Below are 18,338 nucleotides of genomic sequence, written 5' to 3' on the forward strand. Positions count from 1 at the left end.
CTTCTTATTCTAATATTCTCTACTCCTCCTATCACCAAAGCTCAAGTCCTTCCTCTAGTTCCAAGTTTGGAAATGCTTCTGCTCATGGGTGTATCCACATACACTCCAAAGACCTGCCTGGGTGGCATTTATGTTTCTGATTGCTTCACTTCATTTTCCAAGCTGATGCTGCTGATAGTATTTAAAATCCACTTGGGCAAATAAGTGGATACATAAGCAAAATAAGTGGCTATCTGTGAGACTGATGAGAGGTCTGGGTGATCCAAAATATCTCCTCTAACATCTGTCATCAGAAAGAAGATAAAGATCTGTCCAGAAAGAATTTCTTTCTTGAGCTCATTAAAAGCAAAAGAACTTTTTAATATACTATTTAGGACTTTTGAACCTCTAGAAAAAAAAGGGAATTGTTGGTTTCTGGAGGTGGCCAAATGGAAGGTGGAGGAAGAGATGAACAGTTTGGAGACAGGCTCCAAAACAGCTAGGCTTTAAGCTTATTATAATACTATAGTGTGTCAGTTCCAGTAGGTATATGAGCTATCTATTGCTGCTTAACAAATTACCCTAAAACTTAGCGACTTAAACATTTATTGTTTTACACAGTTTCTGTGGGTCTGGATTTTAGGAGTGGCTTAGCAGGATTGTTCTGGTCCTAGGAGTTGCAGTCTAGATGTTGGTCAATGCTCTCCATAGGACTGACTGGGTGTCTTCATGACAAAGCAGCTGGCTTCCCCTAGAGTACATTATCCAAGAGAAAGGGGAATGCTCTAATGTTTTTTAAGACTTTGTCTTAGAAGTCATCATTTCTGCTATTCTATTTGTTAAAAGTGAGTCACTTAATCCAGACCACACTCAATGGTAGGGGAATTAGACTTACCCTTAAAAAGTGAAGACTATCAAAGAATTGTGGAAATATTTTAAAACCACCTGAATTGGGTTCAGTGAAAATTTATTGAGCATCTTTAGTGGGACGTGGGGAGGCACTGAAATTCAAACAAAAATTATTTTCCTATCACTAAAGAAATGTGAGAGATAAGAGCCAATTTTAGAATACAGAACATCACAGGGCTAAGATAGGTTTAAAGCGAAAGGCACTTGATGGTGAGATTTAAATTGAGGACAGCATGAGGGACTGGTTTCTGCTGAGGAGATGAGAAAGGTTACTTTGTACCCTGTATGACTGCCCATTCATAAGACTTAGTAGGACCTAGACTGAGAACTAAATACCAAAGTACAGAGATAATGATTTATTTTGTCTGTAACCCCCAACACCTAGGTCAGTACTTTATACGTAGTAAGAATCAATAAATATTAACTCATTTGTTGAATTAAATTTAACTAATTAATTAACATAAATCCTAAATATAGAACTATGTATCCCCATTGGATTGCTGCAGATTTCAGGCACTATTTTTCTTCTGGGTGTTTTCTGTTACCTATTTCTTTGACATGTCAGTTCTTTTCTCTAAAATTTAAAGCAGTCATATGGGCACAAACTGGAGGACCATGGACCAAATTCTGCCAGTGGAATTGTTTGGTTCAAACATTGTGTGTGTGATATTTTAAATTGATTTTTGAATGCCTTTAGATGGAGTATACACTCAGTATGCCCTCTTTAGTTCCTCACAGATTCTACTACTTCCTGTTGTCTAATGTGTATCAGCCTTGTTAGTCCCTAACTGCACTTAAGTGAGAGACCCATGCATCTAGATTTTAAATCTCAGGATTATGCTATATAATATCAGTCCAGCCTATTCTTACTCATCATCCCAAGGGTGAGCTATTTCCTGTAAATTTACTTTTGGCTTTAGGTCAAAAGTACTATTTGGTTAACCATCTCCCTTTTCAGTTTAGCCAATATTCTGCCTACAATTAAACCTTTGTTTTCTCTCTCACTTCTTTCCTTTCCCTCCTAGTCAACATTCCTGGTGAATTTTCTCCCTTTTCTACTTTTCTCAATCCCTGCATCCTAAATGGTTTATGGCAAAGCATGAACACTGAGGTCAGAAAGACTTGGTTTACACTCATTTCTGAGATGAAGATAATAATGTCCACCTGTAGGTGAGATAATGTACATAAAGTACCTGACACACAAAATGTGTGCTAAACCTGGGACTCATCCCCTCCTTATTTCTGGCTGATACTTTCAAGACCTTCTGTGAGGCTATTTGCATAGCCTTTCCATTTTCCTGTCTTTATCCTTCTCAGTTCATTCATTTATCCTTTTCTTAACATGTTTATTCAATAATAACTTTAAAAATTTTATTAATTTCTTTTTACATTCTGTAATGTTGTTGTAAAGCAGTTGGGAGGGAGAGGGAGAAGGGAAAGGGGAAGGAAATGGGATGGAAAGAGGAAGGGTGGGATTGAGGCCTGCAGCATCCCCCACATTCCCACAGGGGAGACCGGTGGGCTTCCAGCCATGGCTTGGTTATTGCTGGGCGGGGTGCAGATATCAAGGGGGTGTGGCAGTGGCCCTCAGCCCCCCACAACACCAGCTCAGGAACCCGGGGCCCTTCTTGCTGAGGTTTGCTGATCATCACTGGGCCAACAGAGTGTGTGGGGGGGGGCATGCTCAAGACCCTCAACCCCCCACCACCCCAGCTTGGGAGAACCTGGGGCACCTCCTGTGGCAGCTCAGTGGTCATCGCTGGGCTGGTTGCTCATGCAGGGGGGACATGGATGAGGCCCTTGGCCCCCCGCTAGCCCAGCTCGGGAGAGCCCAGGACGCCTCCTGTGGCAGCTAGGTGGTTGTTGCTGGGCTGCTCATGCGGGGGTGGGGGTGGATGAGGCCCTCTGCCCCCCACTGCCCTGGCTTAGGAGAACCTGGGGCTTTTCCTGCTGTGGGTTGGTGTTCATCACTGGGGTGGTTGCACTTGTGGGGGGGGATGGCTGAGGCCTGAGGACCCCATCCTCGGGACTGGTTCTGGGTGTCAGGGGACATGGCTGAAGACCCTGGCCCTCCCGCCTTTCTGGCTTGGTAGCCCAGGGGACTTTTGGTCCTTCTAGGTGTTATAGGTGTTCTTTGGTGAAATGAGACCTTTACTAGTTATCAAACTTTGTCTCTGGTTGTGGGTACTTTGTTTTTTCTTTCAGTTCTGTGTTGGATTATTTGCTGTTCCCACCAATTAAACTCTGCACTGGAACTAATTTGTTGTCCTTTGTGTACTTCTAAAATGGGGGAACTTCCTGTGGGCACCAGTACTTGAGCTCTGTGGTTGAGCTGAATTGCTGCTTTGCTGCTGTTTCCCTAGGGAAGGCTTTTTGTGCAGCTCAGGTTTTACTAGTTGTGTTTATAGGTACTTCCAAATCTGATGAAGTCTGATGCACCTGTGTTGTGTAGAAACACTGGTCTGGGCCTGAGTCTTTTCATCAAACTGCACCCCATGCAATTCTATATTACTGACCAGTCTCCTCTGAGTGGTCCTGCACTGACTGGGGTGCAGATCATCTGTCCTTGCTGTGCCCCAGTGTTCTCCCAGTGGGCCTGTCTCTACCATTGCCTGTGTTCCAAACACTTCCCGTGGGATGGGCCGTGTTCCAGTCCCTTGCAATGACTTGCCAGCCACGGAGAGGCTCCTTTTTTCAGTTGTTGTGGCTCCTTGGTCCTATATGGGTCCACGGGAACCCTGTTGGGGGTACTGCTAGCCTGGGGGCCTACCAAGGCCCTCTTCTCCTCTGACGCCACCAAGCAACTTCACCAGAAGGGCACAGCTGCGGCCTTTGCTGGCTCCTGCTCCATGCGCTTAGCAGCTGCAGCCTTAAAGCGGCTGTGGCACAAAACAGTCAAAACAGTTTTTTCTTTCTCTCATTGTGGCTTCGCCCACCTTCATGCACTCCATGAGTCTCTCCTCCTCTTCCCCTGAGCTCTTGCCTATTCGACAGTTATTAATTGACCACTTATTCTATATCAACCGCTGTGTCAGGGGCTGAGAAAAAGAAAGATACCATTTCTGCCCTTATGGTCTATTAATGGGAAGCAGATGTTAATCAAAGAGCCACACTAATAGATGTAAAATTAAAAAATTTTTTAGTTAAGATTAGTGCCCAAAAGGAGAGAGTATATAGCATTATGACATGTCATAATAGGGAAAAATGGCCTGGTCAGGGAGACCATGAAAGAATTTCCTGAAGAAATGATGACTGAACTGAGATCTGAAGGAAATTTACTGTGAGTTAATTCTCTGTGCATGTGCGTGTGTGTGTTTATTTCTCACTGATGGAATAGCACGTGCAAAGCCCTGTGATCAAAGGCACCACTGGCTTATCTACTCATCAGGGTTTTCTTCTCTCTTTCTCTTTCTCTCTCTCTTTCCTTACTTTCTTTATTTCACCTTGAATTCAGAGCTGAGTTAACAACTTCCTCAGTTCCCGATGCATAATTATCATTCATCCATGCAAAGACCCTCCATTGCTTTACTTAAAAAAATCTATCTGCATATTCGATTTTATCTCCTATCAGCAACTCCTTTCTATTCTCTTCCATTGGCAACCACTTTAATACATTTAATACAGATGTTTTTATTCGTGTTCTTATGAAAACATGATTGTATGAGTGTATGTATATTCTTAATTTATCTAAATGATATTGTATTATTAGTCCTATTCTTACATTTTTCACTTGGCACTATATTTTTAATATCCATTCAAGCTACTGTGTGTTACATATTTACTCCAATTCTGGATAGTCTCCAATCCCTTTCCATCTCAAACAGCAACAACAACACTTACATACTTTAATGAACGTCTTCCAACATGTCCTCTTAGGGACCTATGAAAAAATTCCTTGGAAGGATATAACCAGGAGTGGAATTGCTGGGCCATAGGTTATGCATGCACTTAATTTGACTAAGTCATGCTAAATGGGTCTCCAGAATAGCTACAGTTATCAGAGGTTTTCTGTTATATGGTTACCTCATCCCCATGGCTCTCCATTAGAGTATCCCTGATTCTTCTATTTAATTCCTTTTCTCTTAAACCCCTTTTCTCCTTCACAAACCCATTGTGAGCAAGGGTTATATTCTCCAACGTTATATGCTACCCCAGCATCCTAGATTCAGAGCCAGTTGACTATATCCCCTTTAGGAATTCACAACACAGTTACATATTAAAGATAATCACAATCTCCTAATGAAGATTTCTGTTGTCTTTCCCTAAGCATTTAAAGTACTGTAACATTACCATTTAGCCCATAGTTTGTAGACTTCTCCAAGGTCCACTTTCAATTCTCAAATATTTCTTAGGATTATCCAGTCACTAAAGTGGACCAGAAGCTGGTTAGAACAGACAAAGTTCTGTCTTAGTTTCAGAAGGAGAAATATGCATGGCTAAGTAATGTTGGGGTAGAGAGTAGGGAGAGGTTACACTTCATTAATAGTCAAACAAAGCCATTTATCTACTTTCAGAAGAAACAGTTTAATACCAAACATTTCTCAAGGTCATTTTTTGTACAATGCACACACATTTTGGGGACAATGTATGCTTAAAAATAAACATTCTGTAAAGAACTTGTTCAATGCTATTCTGGATCATCTTAAAAGAAAGAGTAATCAGTAAGATGCCAAAGTCTCTAGAATTTTGAGGATTGGTTGATATTCTCTCCCAATGAATGAGGAAGCAGATCCAAATTTTCTTCTGTGAGCAGATTTTCTGATTTCAGCTGGGACTTCCTTAAGCTCTCCAAGTTCAGTTGTTGATATTTTCTTTTTAAAAAGATGCACTTCAGCAGGATGACTATAATCAAGATCAAAACCGTAAGGCCACCAATATTGCTTCCAATGACAATAGGCAAAGAATGGTACTCCTCATCTTTCATAAAGATGACAGTGTCTTAGTTCTGTGGTTTTTGCACTCAGCTCATCATGTAGAGATTTATTGAAAGGTATTTCACCAAGGATCTGCAGTTCTCTTAAAGTGACCCAAGAAGATCTCTGTTTAAAGTGACCCAAGGAGATCTCTGCAGCCACAGTTATGTTTTCTTTATCTGAAGTGATGGCACAGCTCATGGAATACCATTCTTCCACGTGCTGAACTGGATTGCTCCTACACTGTGCTCTTGACTCCGGGTGCACACAGTGTACGCCTGAAATGAGAGCCAGTCCTGTCACACATTGAGCAAAGTAAACCACCATCTGTTCCTTCCAAAGAAAGATAATTTAAAGTAGCAAAGAAAAGTTTTACTAATATAAAATTGGGAAGTTTAAAAAAGCTGTATAATCCATCTTTGGTGAGGATTCAGGTAAATGGGTGTTTTCATACAGTGCTGGAAGGGAATGTAAAATTGTATAACCTTTCTGGACGGCAATTTGACAATGTATATCAAAAGCCTATAAAATGTATGTTTAAGGGCTGGCCAGTTAGCTCACTTGGTTAGAGCATGGTGCTGATAACACCAAGGTCAAGAATTCTGATCCCCTTACCAGCCAGCTACTACCATGACCACCACCAACAACAAAGAAATAAACATAAGACATGTTTAAGAAAGGAGTACAGAAAAGAAAAGGACGAAGGCTACAATGAACTATGAACTCTGTGGTATTGGCTTGGAATTAGAGCTATCAGTATAAACTTTCTCTCTCTCTTTCCCCCCACCCCACAGACATATGTACATACACAGACAGATATAGAAATAGATACAGATGTGTCTGTCTGTGTGTATCTCTGTACATATGTTTTGTACATATGCTTCTTACCTCTGTCTGCTGAGAGGCTTAGAAGCAATGAGACTCCAGAATCAATGAGCATTTCTAGTGCCCAGATCTTAATTTTAAAATACCCATTTTTCTATGGAAGGAATCAGGGTTCTTTGGGAAAATGGTTCTTTCCAACGCTGAGGCAGGGAAAATACAGCAGAAATAAACTGGAACACCCTGTGGTGCCACAGTAAAAAAAAAAAAAAAAAAAAAAAAAAAAAAAAGGTAAAAGTAAGAAATTTGTTCACAAATAATGGGAACCTATCAAAAAAGACAAAGGAATCAACTTTGGGGGGTCTCAATGACCAAATACAGGTCAGTTTGACAATAAAATAATAGCATTGTATTTTATAACACATAGAATGAGAATATAAATGTGCAGTGATACAAATAAATGATTGAACAAAGAAATGAAAGAATAAATAAATAAATAAATGGGGAAGAAGGGAAAGCTCTTCCTTACTACAGAATTCCAAATAAATGTAGAAGGAATGATGGCGATAGATGCCATTTAGCAAATATTGTAGTAATAAATGTTTCAAGCATAAAAAGTTTGAGGAGAAACAGATCCTGTATGTTTATATCATCTTGAAATATCTCTTCATGTATACATATTTCAAAACAACCTGTTGTACATGATAAGTATATACAATTTTTGTCAAGTAAATAAACAAATAAATAAAAGTATCTCCTCGCAAAATACTTAGAAAGGGCAAAATAGTAAATTTACAGTGCAGAAACCTGGCAGACACCATCTTTACTAAGTTGTCAAATTAGTATCACCAGTATTGAGATAAATCAACATTATATGCCTCTTCATACGATCTATTGGAAAGGATGCAACATCACTTCTGTGGTATTCTTACCAAAAATGCATAACTTGCATGTAATTATGAGGAAACATTAGACAAACCAAAATTGAGGGACATGTTACAAAATAATAAGCCAATCTTCTTCAAAAGTGTCAAGGTTATGCAGGATTAGCTAGGTAATTTGTAGAACTCAGTATAACAAAGACCCAGGAGAGAACATCCTATACATAGAAAAAGCTTGCAGAAGGCGAGTAATAGATAGAACAAAAGGACAACCAATATGACTGAAGTTTGGAGAGTTTGGAAGAGAAGTGGGAGAGCCAGCTGGATAGGTAGACCAAGCAGGAAGAGTCCTGTCATCATGAGAAAGATTTTGTCTCTAGCCTTAAGAGAATAGGGAGCCACTAAACTTGGATTAAGAAGAATCTGCTCAGAGTACTTAGAAGAAGCAGCTAAAGATGTAGCAGAAAAAAATGGAGACAAAAGAGTGTTTCTTTTGAAAGGTTGAAAGGTTAATATGGTAATACCTGAAAAAACAGGGTCCCTCTTCCAGAGATAATGACTTAATTGGTCTGGGATGGGGCCCAGACACTGGCATTTTTAAAAACTTTCTAAGTATATCTAATGTGCAGCCATGTTTGAGAAACATTGCTATAAAGGGATGTGGGTGGTGATAGTGGTGATTTAACATTGCAGAAGGTAATGTTTGAAAATATGTTTGAATGCTATTGAGGAATCCAGTGTAACAAGAACAAGGTTGAGGATTAAGGATATGAGGAGCTTCAGGGCCTTATGTTTGAGGCCTTGGTACTCTTCTTGAGTACAACTGTATCAAAATAATCAATAATATCGGACCATGGTACCATATTTCACACATTAATAATAAGGAATGGGGGCAGGGCAATTAGCTCAGTCGGTTTGGGTGTGGTGCTGATAAGACCAAGGTCCAGGGTTCCATCCCTGTACTGGCCACCTACCAAAAAAAAAAAAAAAAAAGAAAAGGAATGGATGATATACATATAGAATTACATGTGTTTCGAGAATTTCTGTGAAAGTAAAACTTTCTTAGAAAATGTAAGAATCCAAGTATACCAACATTTTCCATATTTTAAGTAAGTTAATTAACATTTTAGAGAGAATATAGAGATTGAGAATATCATCTTTCATATAATAGCTTCATCTGATATATAGGAATGTCCCAGTATATATTGTTTATGCCTAGAGCTGTAGTATTGTAATATGGTATTAAAAGTTTTTAATGTCAAACTTTTGAGGGACCACAAAAAGGATATGCTATACCTTGCAAGTAAACTTTTTTCTTTGTAAAATAGGATATGATATTACTTACTAGACAAGACAGAAACGTTTACTTTTGAAAGGTGGAAAATATAGCAAGGACCTCTAATATAAGTTGTTATTTGATACATTTTTATTACAAAGTTAGAAAATATAAATGTGTTTCAGTTTTGAAGTCTGCACTGAGAAAATAGTAGGGTTGTATGGGCTAGAATGGTTCATAAAACTTTTGCTGCTTTTGAGCAAAATGAACCATTTAGAGAAATTGGAGTTTAAAATAGTACAATTTCATAGAAGGAGAAATATAGTTGTAGCTAGAAAGGAATAAGTTAACAAGTTAAGAAAGCTTTGAAGAAAATTGCTGGATAAATTTTCTAAACAGAGAGGTTTAGACAATTTTTTATGGCTGAGTAAAAGCTTGAAATGATGAAAGACTGAGATTAGACTCCCTCAGCTACTCTCATCTTTAATATCATATAACTGTCCTCATGTGCAGACTTCTCCTATGTTGTTACATTTTAAAAAATTGAGATAAATTTTGCATAACATAAAATTAACCATTTTAAAGTGCACAATTCAGTGGCATTGAGTACATTCACAATGCTGTACAACCACCACCTCTGGTCTAGTTCCAAAACATATTTATGTTTACCCCATATTCATTTATTTCATTTCACTCCAAAAGAAAACCCCATATCTATGAGATAGTCACTCCCTATTTCTCTTTTCCCCCAGCCATTGGTAATCACCAATCTGCTTTCTATGTCTATGGATTTACCTATTCTGGATGTTTCATATAAATGGAATTATATAATATGTTACATTTTGTGCCTGGCTTCTTTCATTTAGCATAACGCTTTTGAGATTATTCATCCACATGTATCAGCACTTCATTCCTTTTTATGACTGAGTCATATTCCATCATACGGGTATACCACGTTTTGCTTACGCATTCTTCTGGGATGGATACTTGGGTTGTTTCCACCTTTTGATTATTCTGAATAGTGCTGCTATAAACAGCACTATTGTGTAAGTAGTATAAAACATTTTTGTTTGAACATCTGTTTTCAATTCTTTTGGGTATACACCTAGGAGTGGAGTTGCTGGGTCATATGGTAGTTCTATGTTTAACTTATTGAGGAACCACCAAGCTATTTTTCACAGCAGCAGCACTATTTTACATTGCTATCAGTAATGTATGAGGGTTCTGCTTTTTCTACATCCCCTCCAACACTTATTATTTTCCATCTTTTTGATTACAAACATCCTAGCGGATGTTTAGAGCTATCTCATTATAGTTTTGATTTGCATTTTCCTAATGACTAATGACATTGAGCATCATTTCATATACATTTTAATTTCCATTAACACATCTTCTTTGGAGAAATATATATTAAATTCCTTAGCACATTTTTTTAATTGGGTTGTCTTTTGGTTACTGAGTTATAGAAGTTTTTTATGTATTCTGGATACTACACCCTTATCAGATATATAATTTGCAAATATTTTCTGCACACCTATATGAACTTTTCCACCTATGTCCTGGAAGTCATTTCTTCCTTCTGAAAGATCTTGATAATAAATGCATTGCTAACTATGCCCTTACCACTTAGTCTTCCTCTATGGCCTTCAAAAATGCTCATTATAAAAGATACTTGATATTTCTTAAACTGGGTGGTAGGTTCACAGATGTCTATTTTATTGACGCATTTTATTTTACTCATATATAGGTTACAGTCACTCTTTTGTATATATGTTTACATATATTTTATACAAAAATTTTTTAAAGGCTTGACAATAATGCTTCCTCTAATTACTACTCCATTCTCCTATTTCTGTCCTTGCTTTAATTGAGTAGTCTATACAATATTTGTTGTTGCACTTTATCCATAATGGGTGCCTCTTTAATCTCTTGCAATACAACTTCTTTGTCCATCCTGAAATAATGACACCTTTGGGTCTCTGCCTCACCTCCATCTTTATCCTTTCTTCCTAGGGGATGTCACTCACGACTCACCTAGCTGCATTATGCAGACTATGCTAGTCTAAGCTATCTACAATTATGAAGACCTCAATCTGCATCTTCAAACCTAAACCCCAACCCAAATTTTAGAACTCTAAGTATATGCTGGATATTTCCAGTCTTTTACTTTACCGGATATATTTTCTCTATTAATCAAGTTTTTTTTTCCCAATCCAGTTTCCTATTTCTTCAAACCACAGTTACAGTCTCATAGTTTGTAGTAATTGTTGGTTCCTCTCTCTTCTATCACGCCTTCTGATCAGTTATCACGTTTTGTGATTTCTACTTTAGATGCAACTCACTTCTTTCCACTCAATGGTTTTCACTCCATTTTAATTCATTATCACAGGGTGCTAGTTATTTCAATAGCCCCTCTCTGGCTGACTCCACAGTCTTTAAACAGAACAATGTGATGAAATGTGGTGCTAGATAAGAAAGGTAACTTTGGTAGCACTGTGGAAAATGAAGTGGAAAAGGAAGAGTGTTGGCATGAGGCAATGAAGCTCTGGATTGTGGCAATGGAGATAGAGAAAAGGATGTAAAAATGGTAAAGTCAACCGGTGACCAATTAGAGCTGGAAGGACTTGCCCGCTCTAACATCCTGTAATTTACTCCCATAAATAAAGTAAGTCAAGTGAATTTTTGCTAAGGGAGCAATACCCGCGCTTCTGTAAGAATTGTCACTCTCGGAGTGTGCCAACCAGCTTCCACCACCCAGATGGCCGATCCCAGATTGGCGGTCTGGGTCTCTCTAGCTAACGTCTCTATGGTTCGGGGGAATCTCCAGGTCGGGGATTGACCGGTCCGGCGTTTGCGCGTGCGCGACATCAGGCGCGTGCCCGCCCTCCCGCAACTGTCTGACCTCGCGGGTGGGAGGGGTGGGTCTGGGAACGTTGCGGCGGCCGTCGTCGCGGCCCCCAGTCCCAGGGCTGTTCTCCCGCTGGGCCTGCGCCAGGGCGTTCTCCGCCGCCTCCTTGGGCGGCGGTCACCGGGCCCCCAGATGGTGGGTCCGGAGGATGCCGGGGCTTGCTCGGGAAGAAACCCCAAGTTGCTCCCGGTGCTGGCGCCGGAGCCCGTGGGCCAGGACGGGAAGATGATACGGCCCACAAGCGGTGTCGGCGCTGTGGAGGCGCGGGAGGAAGCTGAAGAGGAGGAGGATACGCCGCCTCAGCAGCTCCTTCAGCGTTACTTCGCGGCGGCTGGGGGGAAGCTGGAGCCGGGGCTCTGCTACTGTCCGCTCCCCGCTGGCCAGGCCCACGCCCCACCGCCCTCGGCAGCCCCACGCTCGGGCTCCAAGCACCGCGGTGCGGAGGTGGCGGATGCCCGCGCGCCGCGGTACGGAGGCATGACCAACGGGGACTCGGGTTTTCTGCACGGTCAGGACTGTCGCGACCTGGAGGAGGCTCGCGAGCTGGCCAGTGCCGCCGGTTGGGAGTCGCACCGCCGCCGCCCCTGCGGCCACCTACGCGCGGAGGAGCCTGGCAACGAGGGCGCGGACGGCGGGGGCAGCCCGTCCGACTGGGCCGCACCGCTCGAGGACCCGCTGCGGAGCTGCTGCCTGGCCGCCGCGGACGCCGAAAATCCCGAGCGCGCGGGCAGCGGCTCGGGGACCAGGCCGACCAGCGGCGGCGTCAGCAACAGCAGTAGCGAGGACTTGGAGCAGCCGGGAGCCGGTGCCGGCGGTCCCGAGGGGGGTGCGCCCCCCGCCACCTCGGCAGACAGGACTAGGGGCGCGGACGTGGGGCCCAGCCTCAGCTTCTGCGACGTTCACTTGAACTCTCGGAACACGTTCGAAGTGAGCCACCGCCAGAACGCCCACGACCACTTGCCCCCGGCTGGGCCGCCGGTGCCCTCGCCCGCCGTGGAGCAGGGCTCCGCGGGAACCTCGGCCCGGGCTCGACGGAGCGGCGGCTTCGCTGACTTCTTCGCCAGGTATAGCGCAGGTTGCGCCGGGGCTCGGGTCGGGCTCGGGGCCGGGGGTTTGTCGAGAGCAGCTTCGGTGGCCACCTCCGTACCGGCCCCCGCGCGGGTCAGGACTTAGCTTGGATTTGTCACCGGGGAAGAGGAACTGGGTCTGCTTTGTGTTTCTGTAGGAGAAGTTGTGAGATCTGTGGGGAACGAATCTTTTGCCCTGTGGGCAGGAGGCTGTACTTGCCATTCATACCTGGTTTCTGTACGTTCAGGTCTGGCCAGCCAGCCTGCTAGAGCCATATCTGCAGTTGTCTCTCCCAGAAATACAGATAACCTTCCCGTTCCCAATTTTTAAAAATTGTCCTACAAGGATGCGGGGGGGTGGGGGGGAGGCGGTATGTGTGTACGGGTGTGGTTGTAAAAGAGAAAGGGAAGTCATTTCGCAGAGCTGTTTATTTGCGTGGAGTCTAAACCCATTCAAATAGGTCGGGAATTCATGAAATTAGAAGTGGTTATGTTTCATAGTGTTTAATTATTTGTTTCAGTGGCCTTTATTAAAAGGCATTCAGTTTAGTGTTTAGAATTTGGTCTCAGCCTTTTAAGCCTAACTACTATGGCGCTTTATGTAATAAACCCCTTTACTCTACTTCTCCCAGATAGGCCTCCACTTTTTTTTTTCAATAACTTCTTTTTAATTTTTTCATGGTATTTGTGATTTGACATGATATTCTTGAAATTAAATTGTGGTGCTGGACATTGCAGATTTCAGAATGGGGCTTTTTGGTTAAATAGGGATAAATGAGCAAAGAACTCCGCAGAATATACTTAGTGCACATTACTGAAAAACAATTTTTCTTGAGTTAGATTTTGGCACACTTTTTTTTTTGTTTTTAATCTCTAGGCAAATAGGCAAGTATTCTCAATTTGTAAAACCTTCCCTTTTAGAGTTCTCTTTCCTCTTTTCTTTCCCTTTTCAGCGATCTTGACTGTATAACCAGAAGTGAAAGAAACAAATTATGCAGCTCAAGTTTTAGAAAGTTATACAATTAGTGTACATATTTGTAGACACAAGTCACAATTTTCTGATTGTAACTGATATTTCTTATTCCTTTTTCCATTTTATTATCTCTTATTTTTCCTGCGTGTATAAATTTACAAATAAATTTATAAAATTTCTTAAATCAAGAGTGAGAAATTCTGATTTTGTGTTACTCATAGGACAAAACAGTGTGAGATCTGTATTTATGCTTCTAGTTGCAAAAATATATTTAAACCCTGTCGAGGCATATTCCAACAGCTCTCAAAGTGAGTTAAGTTTATATATTTGTGACACTGTGTGGCCTTTGTGTGTTTATTGGTCATTATATATATCTTGGTTGTGTTTTGAAGTCAGGTGTTAGGCAATTTTAGACCTGGAAGGAGCTTTGGAGATCACTGATTCAACCAGTATACCCTGAGTGCTTGCTCTGTGCCATGCATTGGGGTTAGAGATGTTTTGGACAATGGGCCACCTGGAGATGGAATGAGGCTAGTGGGGATTAAGTTGGAAGACAATACACATATATGCATTGCAATTTATGAACAATAGCAAGGCAAACCTATTTATGAGAGGCTTTCATGTTTATTATCAGTAGGCAGAAATTTTGATCTGACTTTTAAATTTTGTCTAACTTGTTGACTAGTAGGACTTGTATTAATATAGCCAGTTGACATTCATATGGCTGCATGATTCATATGTATCAGAATACTGGATCTGAAGTCAGAAAACTTAGGTGCCTTGAAGTTAATTTCTCTAAGCCTTATTTTTCTTGAGATCTGAATGTCAGGAATCTAGGAGTCATTGCAGAGATAGACAGAGGCACAATTTTGCTCTTAGTATTTAGCTAAAACCTTAATTGAATTCTGAGTACCTTAAAGGCAGGGTCTGATGTTCATCTCTGAAACTACAATACCTAGCACTGGTATGAAGAGCCCCATTCAGGTTGAGTTATTTGGCAACTGTCATGGACTTCCCTTCTTTAGTGTTCTCTTAAGTAGTGAATTTTGAACAAAGTCTCCATCCTCAGGCAAAATAATCAGAAATTACCCTTGTCCCATCAACCACAATGTTTTCTTCTTCTTTTTTTTTTTTCTTCTTGTCATTCTCAAGTCAGACTCCAGGTGAGGGCTCCCTTTGGGAGTGGCTTGTTCTTGGATAGATTCTTGTTGTTGTATGCAATCCCTACTTCCACTTCATTTTTCAGATGAAGCAGCTCACCATCTAAATAGGTAGTCTAGTTAGCTAATGGCAGATTGGGATTAGAACCCAGGAGTCCTGGATTGCCAGTCCGAGTTACCTTTGATGATAACCTCTGATCACTTTATGGCTCTTTTCTCTCCCACCTGTTTATCTTCCATGTTTCCCTTCTTCTCTTCCCCTTAACTGGGCAAAAATCTATAAGAAACGTTTCTTAAAAACATGTTTCTTTTAAGTATGGGGGGGAACATTTTATAGCAATACATCTATTACTATAAAGTGTTATGTTCAGTTAAGACACACCATTGACAGGAGCTTCACTGACCAGGGTAGAAATCATGTAGGAGATACAGAAATTTGCTTAAGATGGGACTTATGTCATTTTGAAGGGCCTTAGTGGTCATCTCCCTTCCACATGAGGTGAGTTCTATTTCAGTCCCTTTGGGGGCTTACTTTGGCTTCACATGGGCACCTCTCTGTGTCTGTGGTGACTTGCCTATGGGAGGATTAGAAATAATATTCCCTCAGATTCTTGACCCTTTCCTGACTATAAATTGAAATGCTAGATGGGTACCATTACCCCATGTTCGCCAATTCAGTAGTGAGAAAAAATGAAAACTTTTTTGAAGTCTCTTGTGTTTTCAGGCTGTTTGTTCCTCAAGGATCTATGGATCTGGATCTGTTTATTACTCTTTTTTTTTTTTTAAAATTGTTAAAATAGTTTTAAAGCATTTTGTGGTCCTTCAAGCAAATTCAAGTCTTAATTGTTTCAGATGAGTATGGTTTATTTTTTTTACATAAATGTTTTATAGTTTTGTTGTTTGTTTTTAGGCCATTTAATACTTTTGAGGCTTGTTAGGATTGCACTAGCATAGTTCTTGTTCTTTAGAAATACACAGGTATCATCTATTTGTGTGTTCCTGGTAGATAATTTTTTTATTTATTACAAAGTCGTCTCCATAATGAATCAGAAGAATAGTGGCCTTAAAGTGCATAGCTAAGGTAGGGAAGAAAGTATTGAAGATTTTTTCCTCCTTTATCTGGAAAGAGAATTGGCTGGGACATGTAGATCCATGTAGCTTTCTCTGTAGTTGTTTGCTTTTGAAACTTCCTAAATGTTGTGGCAAAAAACTGTCTTCATAGAGCTCTTCTTACAACACTTGGGCTGAATAGGGAAGATTAAGTGTTCTTTCAGTGATTTCTTTTCACACCTAGACAGTCTCCATCCTCCCCAATAAGAAAATTGATGAAAATATGTTTTTATTAAATAGGATTCTGAGGATTAAAAATTCCTACAATTATAATTTTTCTTAATTTAACATTTCTGGAAGCAATAAAATGAACTACATCTTTTTTTCCACCCATAATTTTCACTAGTTGACAAAATCATAATTTACCTAACTGAGCCATCAGAGACTTCTGTCAGATAGGGCTCCCTTATTTGTTCCATGATTTGTATTCCTTCCAGCCAAGTAAAGTAAAAACTATAATTTCAAGGCCAGTGTCTCAAAAAAAAAAAATCCTTTTTTGAACATTGTAATGAAGCCAAAATATCAAACTTCTGATAAGTTTTAAAAGATTTTTAATGCTCCCCAGAGCAAGCAGTTCTTAAATCTGTTGTGGTAGGAGAATGAAGGAATATCTATTGAGATCTAAATATTAAGTTCTTTTTTCTACAAGAGGCTGTAAGAAGAAATGCGAAAGTGTTCATTTCTATGTCGTTAAGCTCTTTTGGACATTATATGTTAATATAATTCAAGTGTTTAAAACTTTATTTATTTTTTATTATTTTCATTTGTTTTTGGCAGCTGGTGGGTACAAGGATTGAACCCTGGACATTGGTTTTATCAATACCATGCTCATTTTAGAAAAGCTAAAAACTGTGTAATTAATTGCTCTAGAATAAACACAAGAGTCTATTAGGATTTTAGAGTGCTGCGAAGCTACCTGTTATAATATTAACTTGGAGCAAATGGCTCAAGACCCTTCTGTATCTTTTCCCTGTTTCTAACCACTCCCTCCACCTCTTAGATCCAATATTTTCTTTAATAAAACAAAACTCCCAAACAATACTCTAGGGATCTGCACTAAACCATTGGAAATCTAGCACTGGTTCAAGTACTTCACCTTATAAATTTGTGGTTTTAAGGCAGAAGGTTAGAAATGTGATAACCCGAATACATATTAGGTAGAAATTATTGGGAAACTGCAGTTTTTGTGAGACTAAGATAATTTAAACACTCAAACATATTATTTTGAAGTGTTAAATTAACATTTTTACACTACACCCCAATAAGTAAAGCAGACTATTACTCATATTAACTTGGAGTTAGTTGTTTGGTAAAAGTCTTCTGTACTGTCCAATATGGGCATTGAGGTTTATTTTTTATCTTTAAAAAAAAAAAAAACCTTTATTTTTGAATAGTTTTAGATTTACAGGAAAGTAGCGAAGACAGTAGTGAGAGGTTCCTTTATGACCCTCACCCAATTTCCCTACTGTCAACACATGTGGTACATTTGTCACAACTAAGAAACTAACATTTGCACATTGCTATTAATTAAACTTCACACTTTGTTCAGCATAGAGATTTTGACTAAAAGGTTTTTATTTGGGGAATGCTTGTGTTTTACAAACAGGTGTTTGTTTATGAGCAGAGACGTAAAATCAGAGATGTTTATTTTATTTTCTATTTTTTAAAAAAGATCTCAATTTGCTTTATTGCAATTCTAGAATTGGGCAACACGTTATTCCATACTAGAATAAATATTCCCCCAAATCAAGAGATGTTTAAAGTGGAATGAACTTATGGGATCACCTTATTCATCCCTTAATACTCTATGGAAGACTGATGATGCTGTTATCAAAGAAATATTTTATTTACTAGATATGATCTAGCCAGGTTGTATTAATTTAATATTGGAAATGAGTTAGCCATGGCAACTAGTTGTTTTTCAGGTGGACCTAGAGCAGTGTTTTACGAAGTTTTTCATTGCACATGATTTGGGACAGTGCTTACAAGATGTAACAACCAGTACCTGTTGTCTCTAGAAAAAAAAAAGAAAATATATCTTAATTCTGCATAATTTCACATTTTTCTAAAATTATTTTCGTATGTCTTTTTTCCGTAAGTTTTCTTTTTTTTGATTCTTGAAATATTCCTGTGACCGAGGAAGGGTAGGATTTATTTAGTTTACAGTTATTTACCCAAAGTCAGATAGCTAATTAATATAAGAATTAGAACTGGATTGTGGATCTTATTCCTAGGGCTTGAAGCTAATGTGCTAGTATCTATTAATTGTAATAAGTTTAAGAGTAAAAACATAGCTTTTGGTGTAGTGAAAATACTGTTGGCTTGAGAGATAAGAAACTT

The 18,338-nt window shown here is 39.9% G+C and overlaps 1 protein-coding gene across 2 annotated transcripts in view; it reads left to right on the forward strand.

Annotated features, from left to right (window-relative positions):
* Window positions 1-11,780: 11,780 nt before the first annotated feature.
* The window catches only part of TBC1D12 (TBC1 domain family member 12), a 120,683-nt gene continuing 114,125 nt past the window's right edge, over window positions 11,781-18,338 (forward strand). For both annotated transcript variants that reach the window (XM_063102697.1, XM_063102698.1), the window contains exon 1: window positions 11,781-12,752. In XM_063102697.1, coding sequence (XP_062958767.1) covers window positions 11,821-12,752 — 932 coding nt within the window. In that variant the 5' untranslated portion in view covers window positions 11,781-11,820. The remainder of the gene's footprint in view (window positions 12,753-18,338) is intronic.

This window comes from Cynocephalus volans, chromosome 7 (assembly GCF_027409185.1).
Source record: "Cynocephalus volans isolate mCynVol1 chromosome 7, mCynVol1.pri, whole genome shotgun sequence".
NCBI classification, from domain to species: domain Eukaryota; kingdom Metazoa; phylum Chordata; class Mammalia; order Dermoptera; family Cynocephalidae; genus Cynocephalus; species Cynocephalus volans.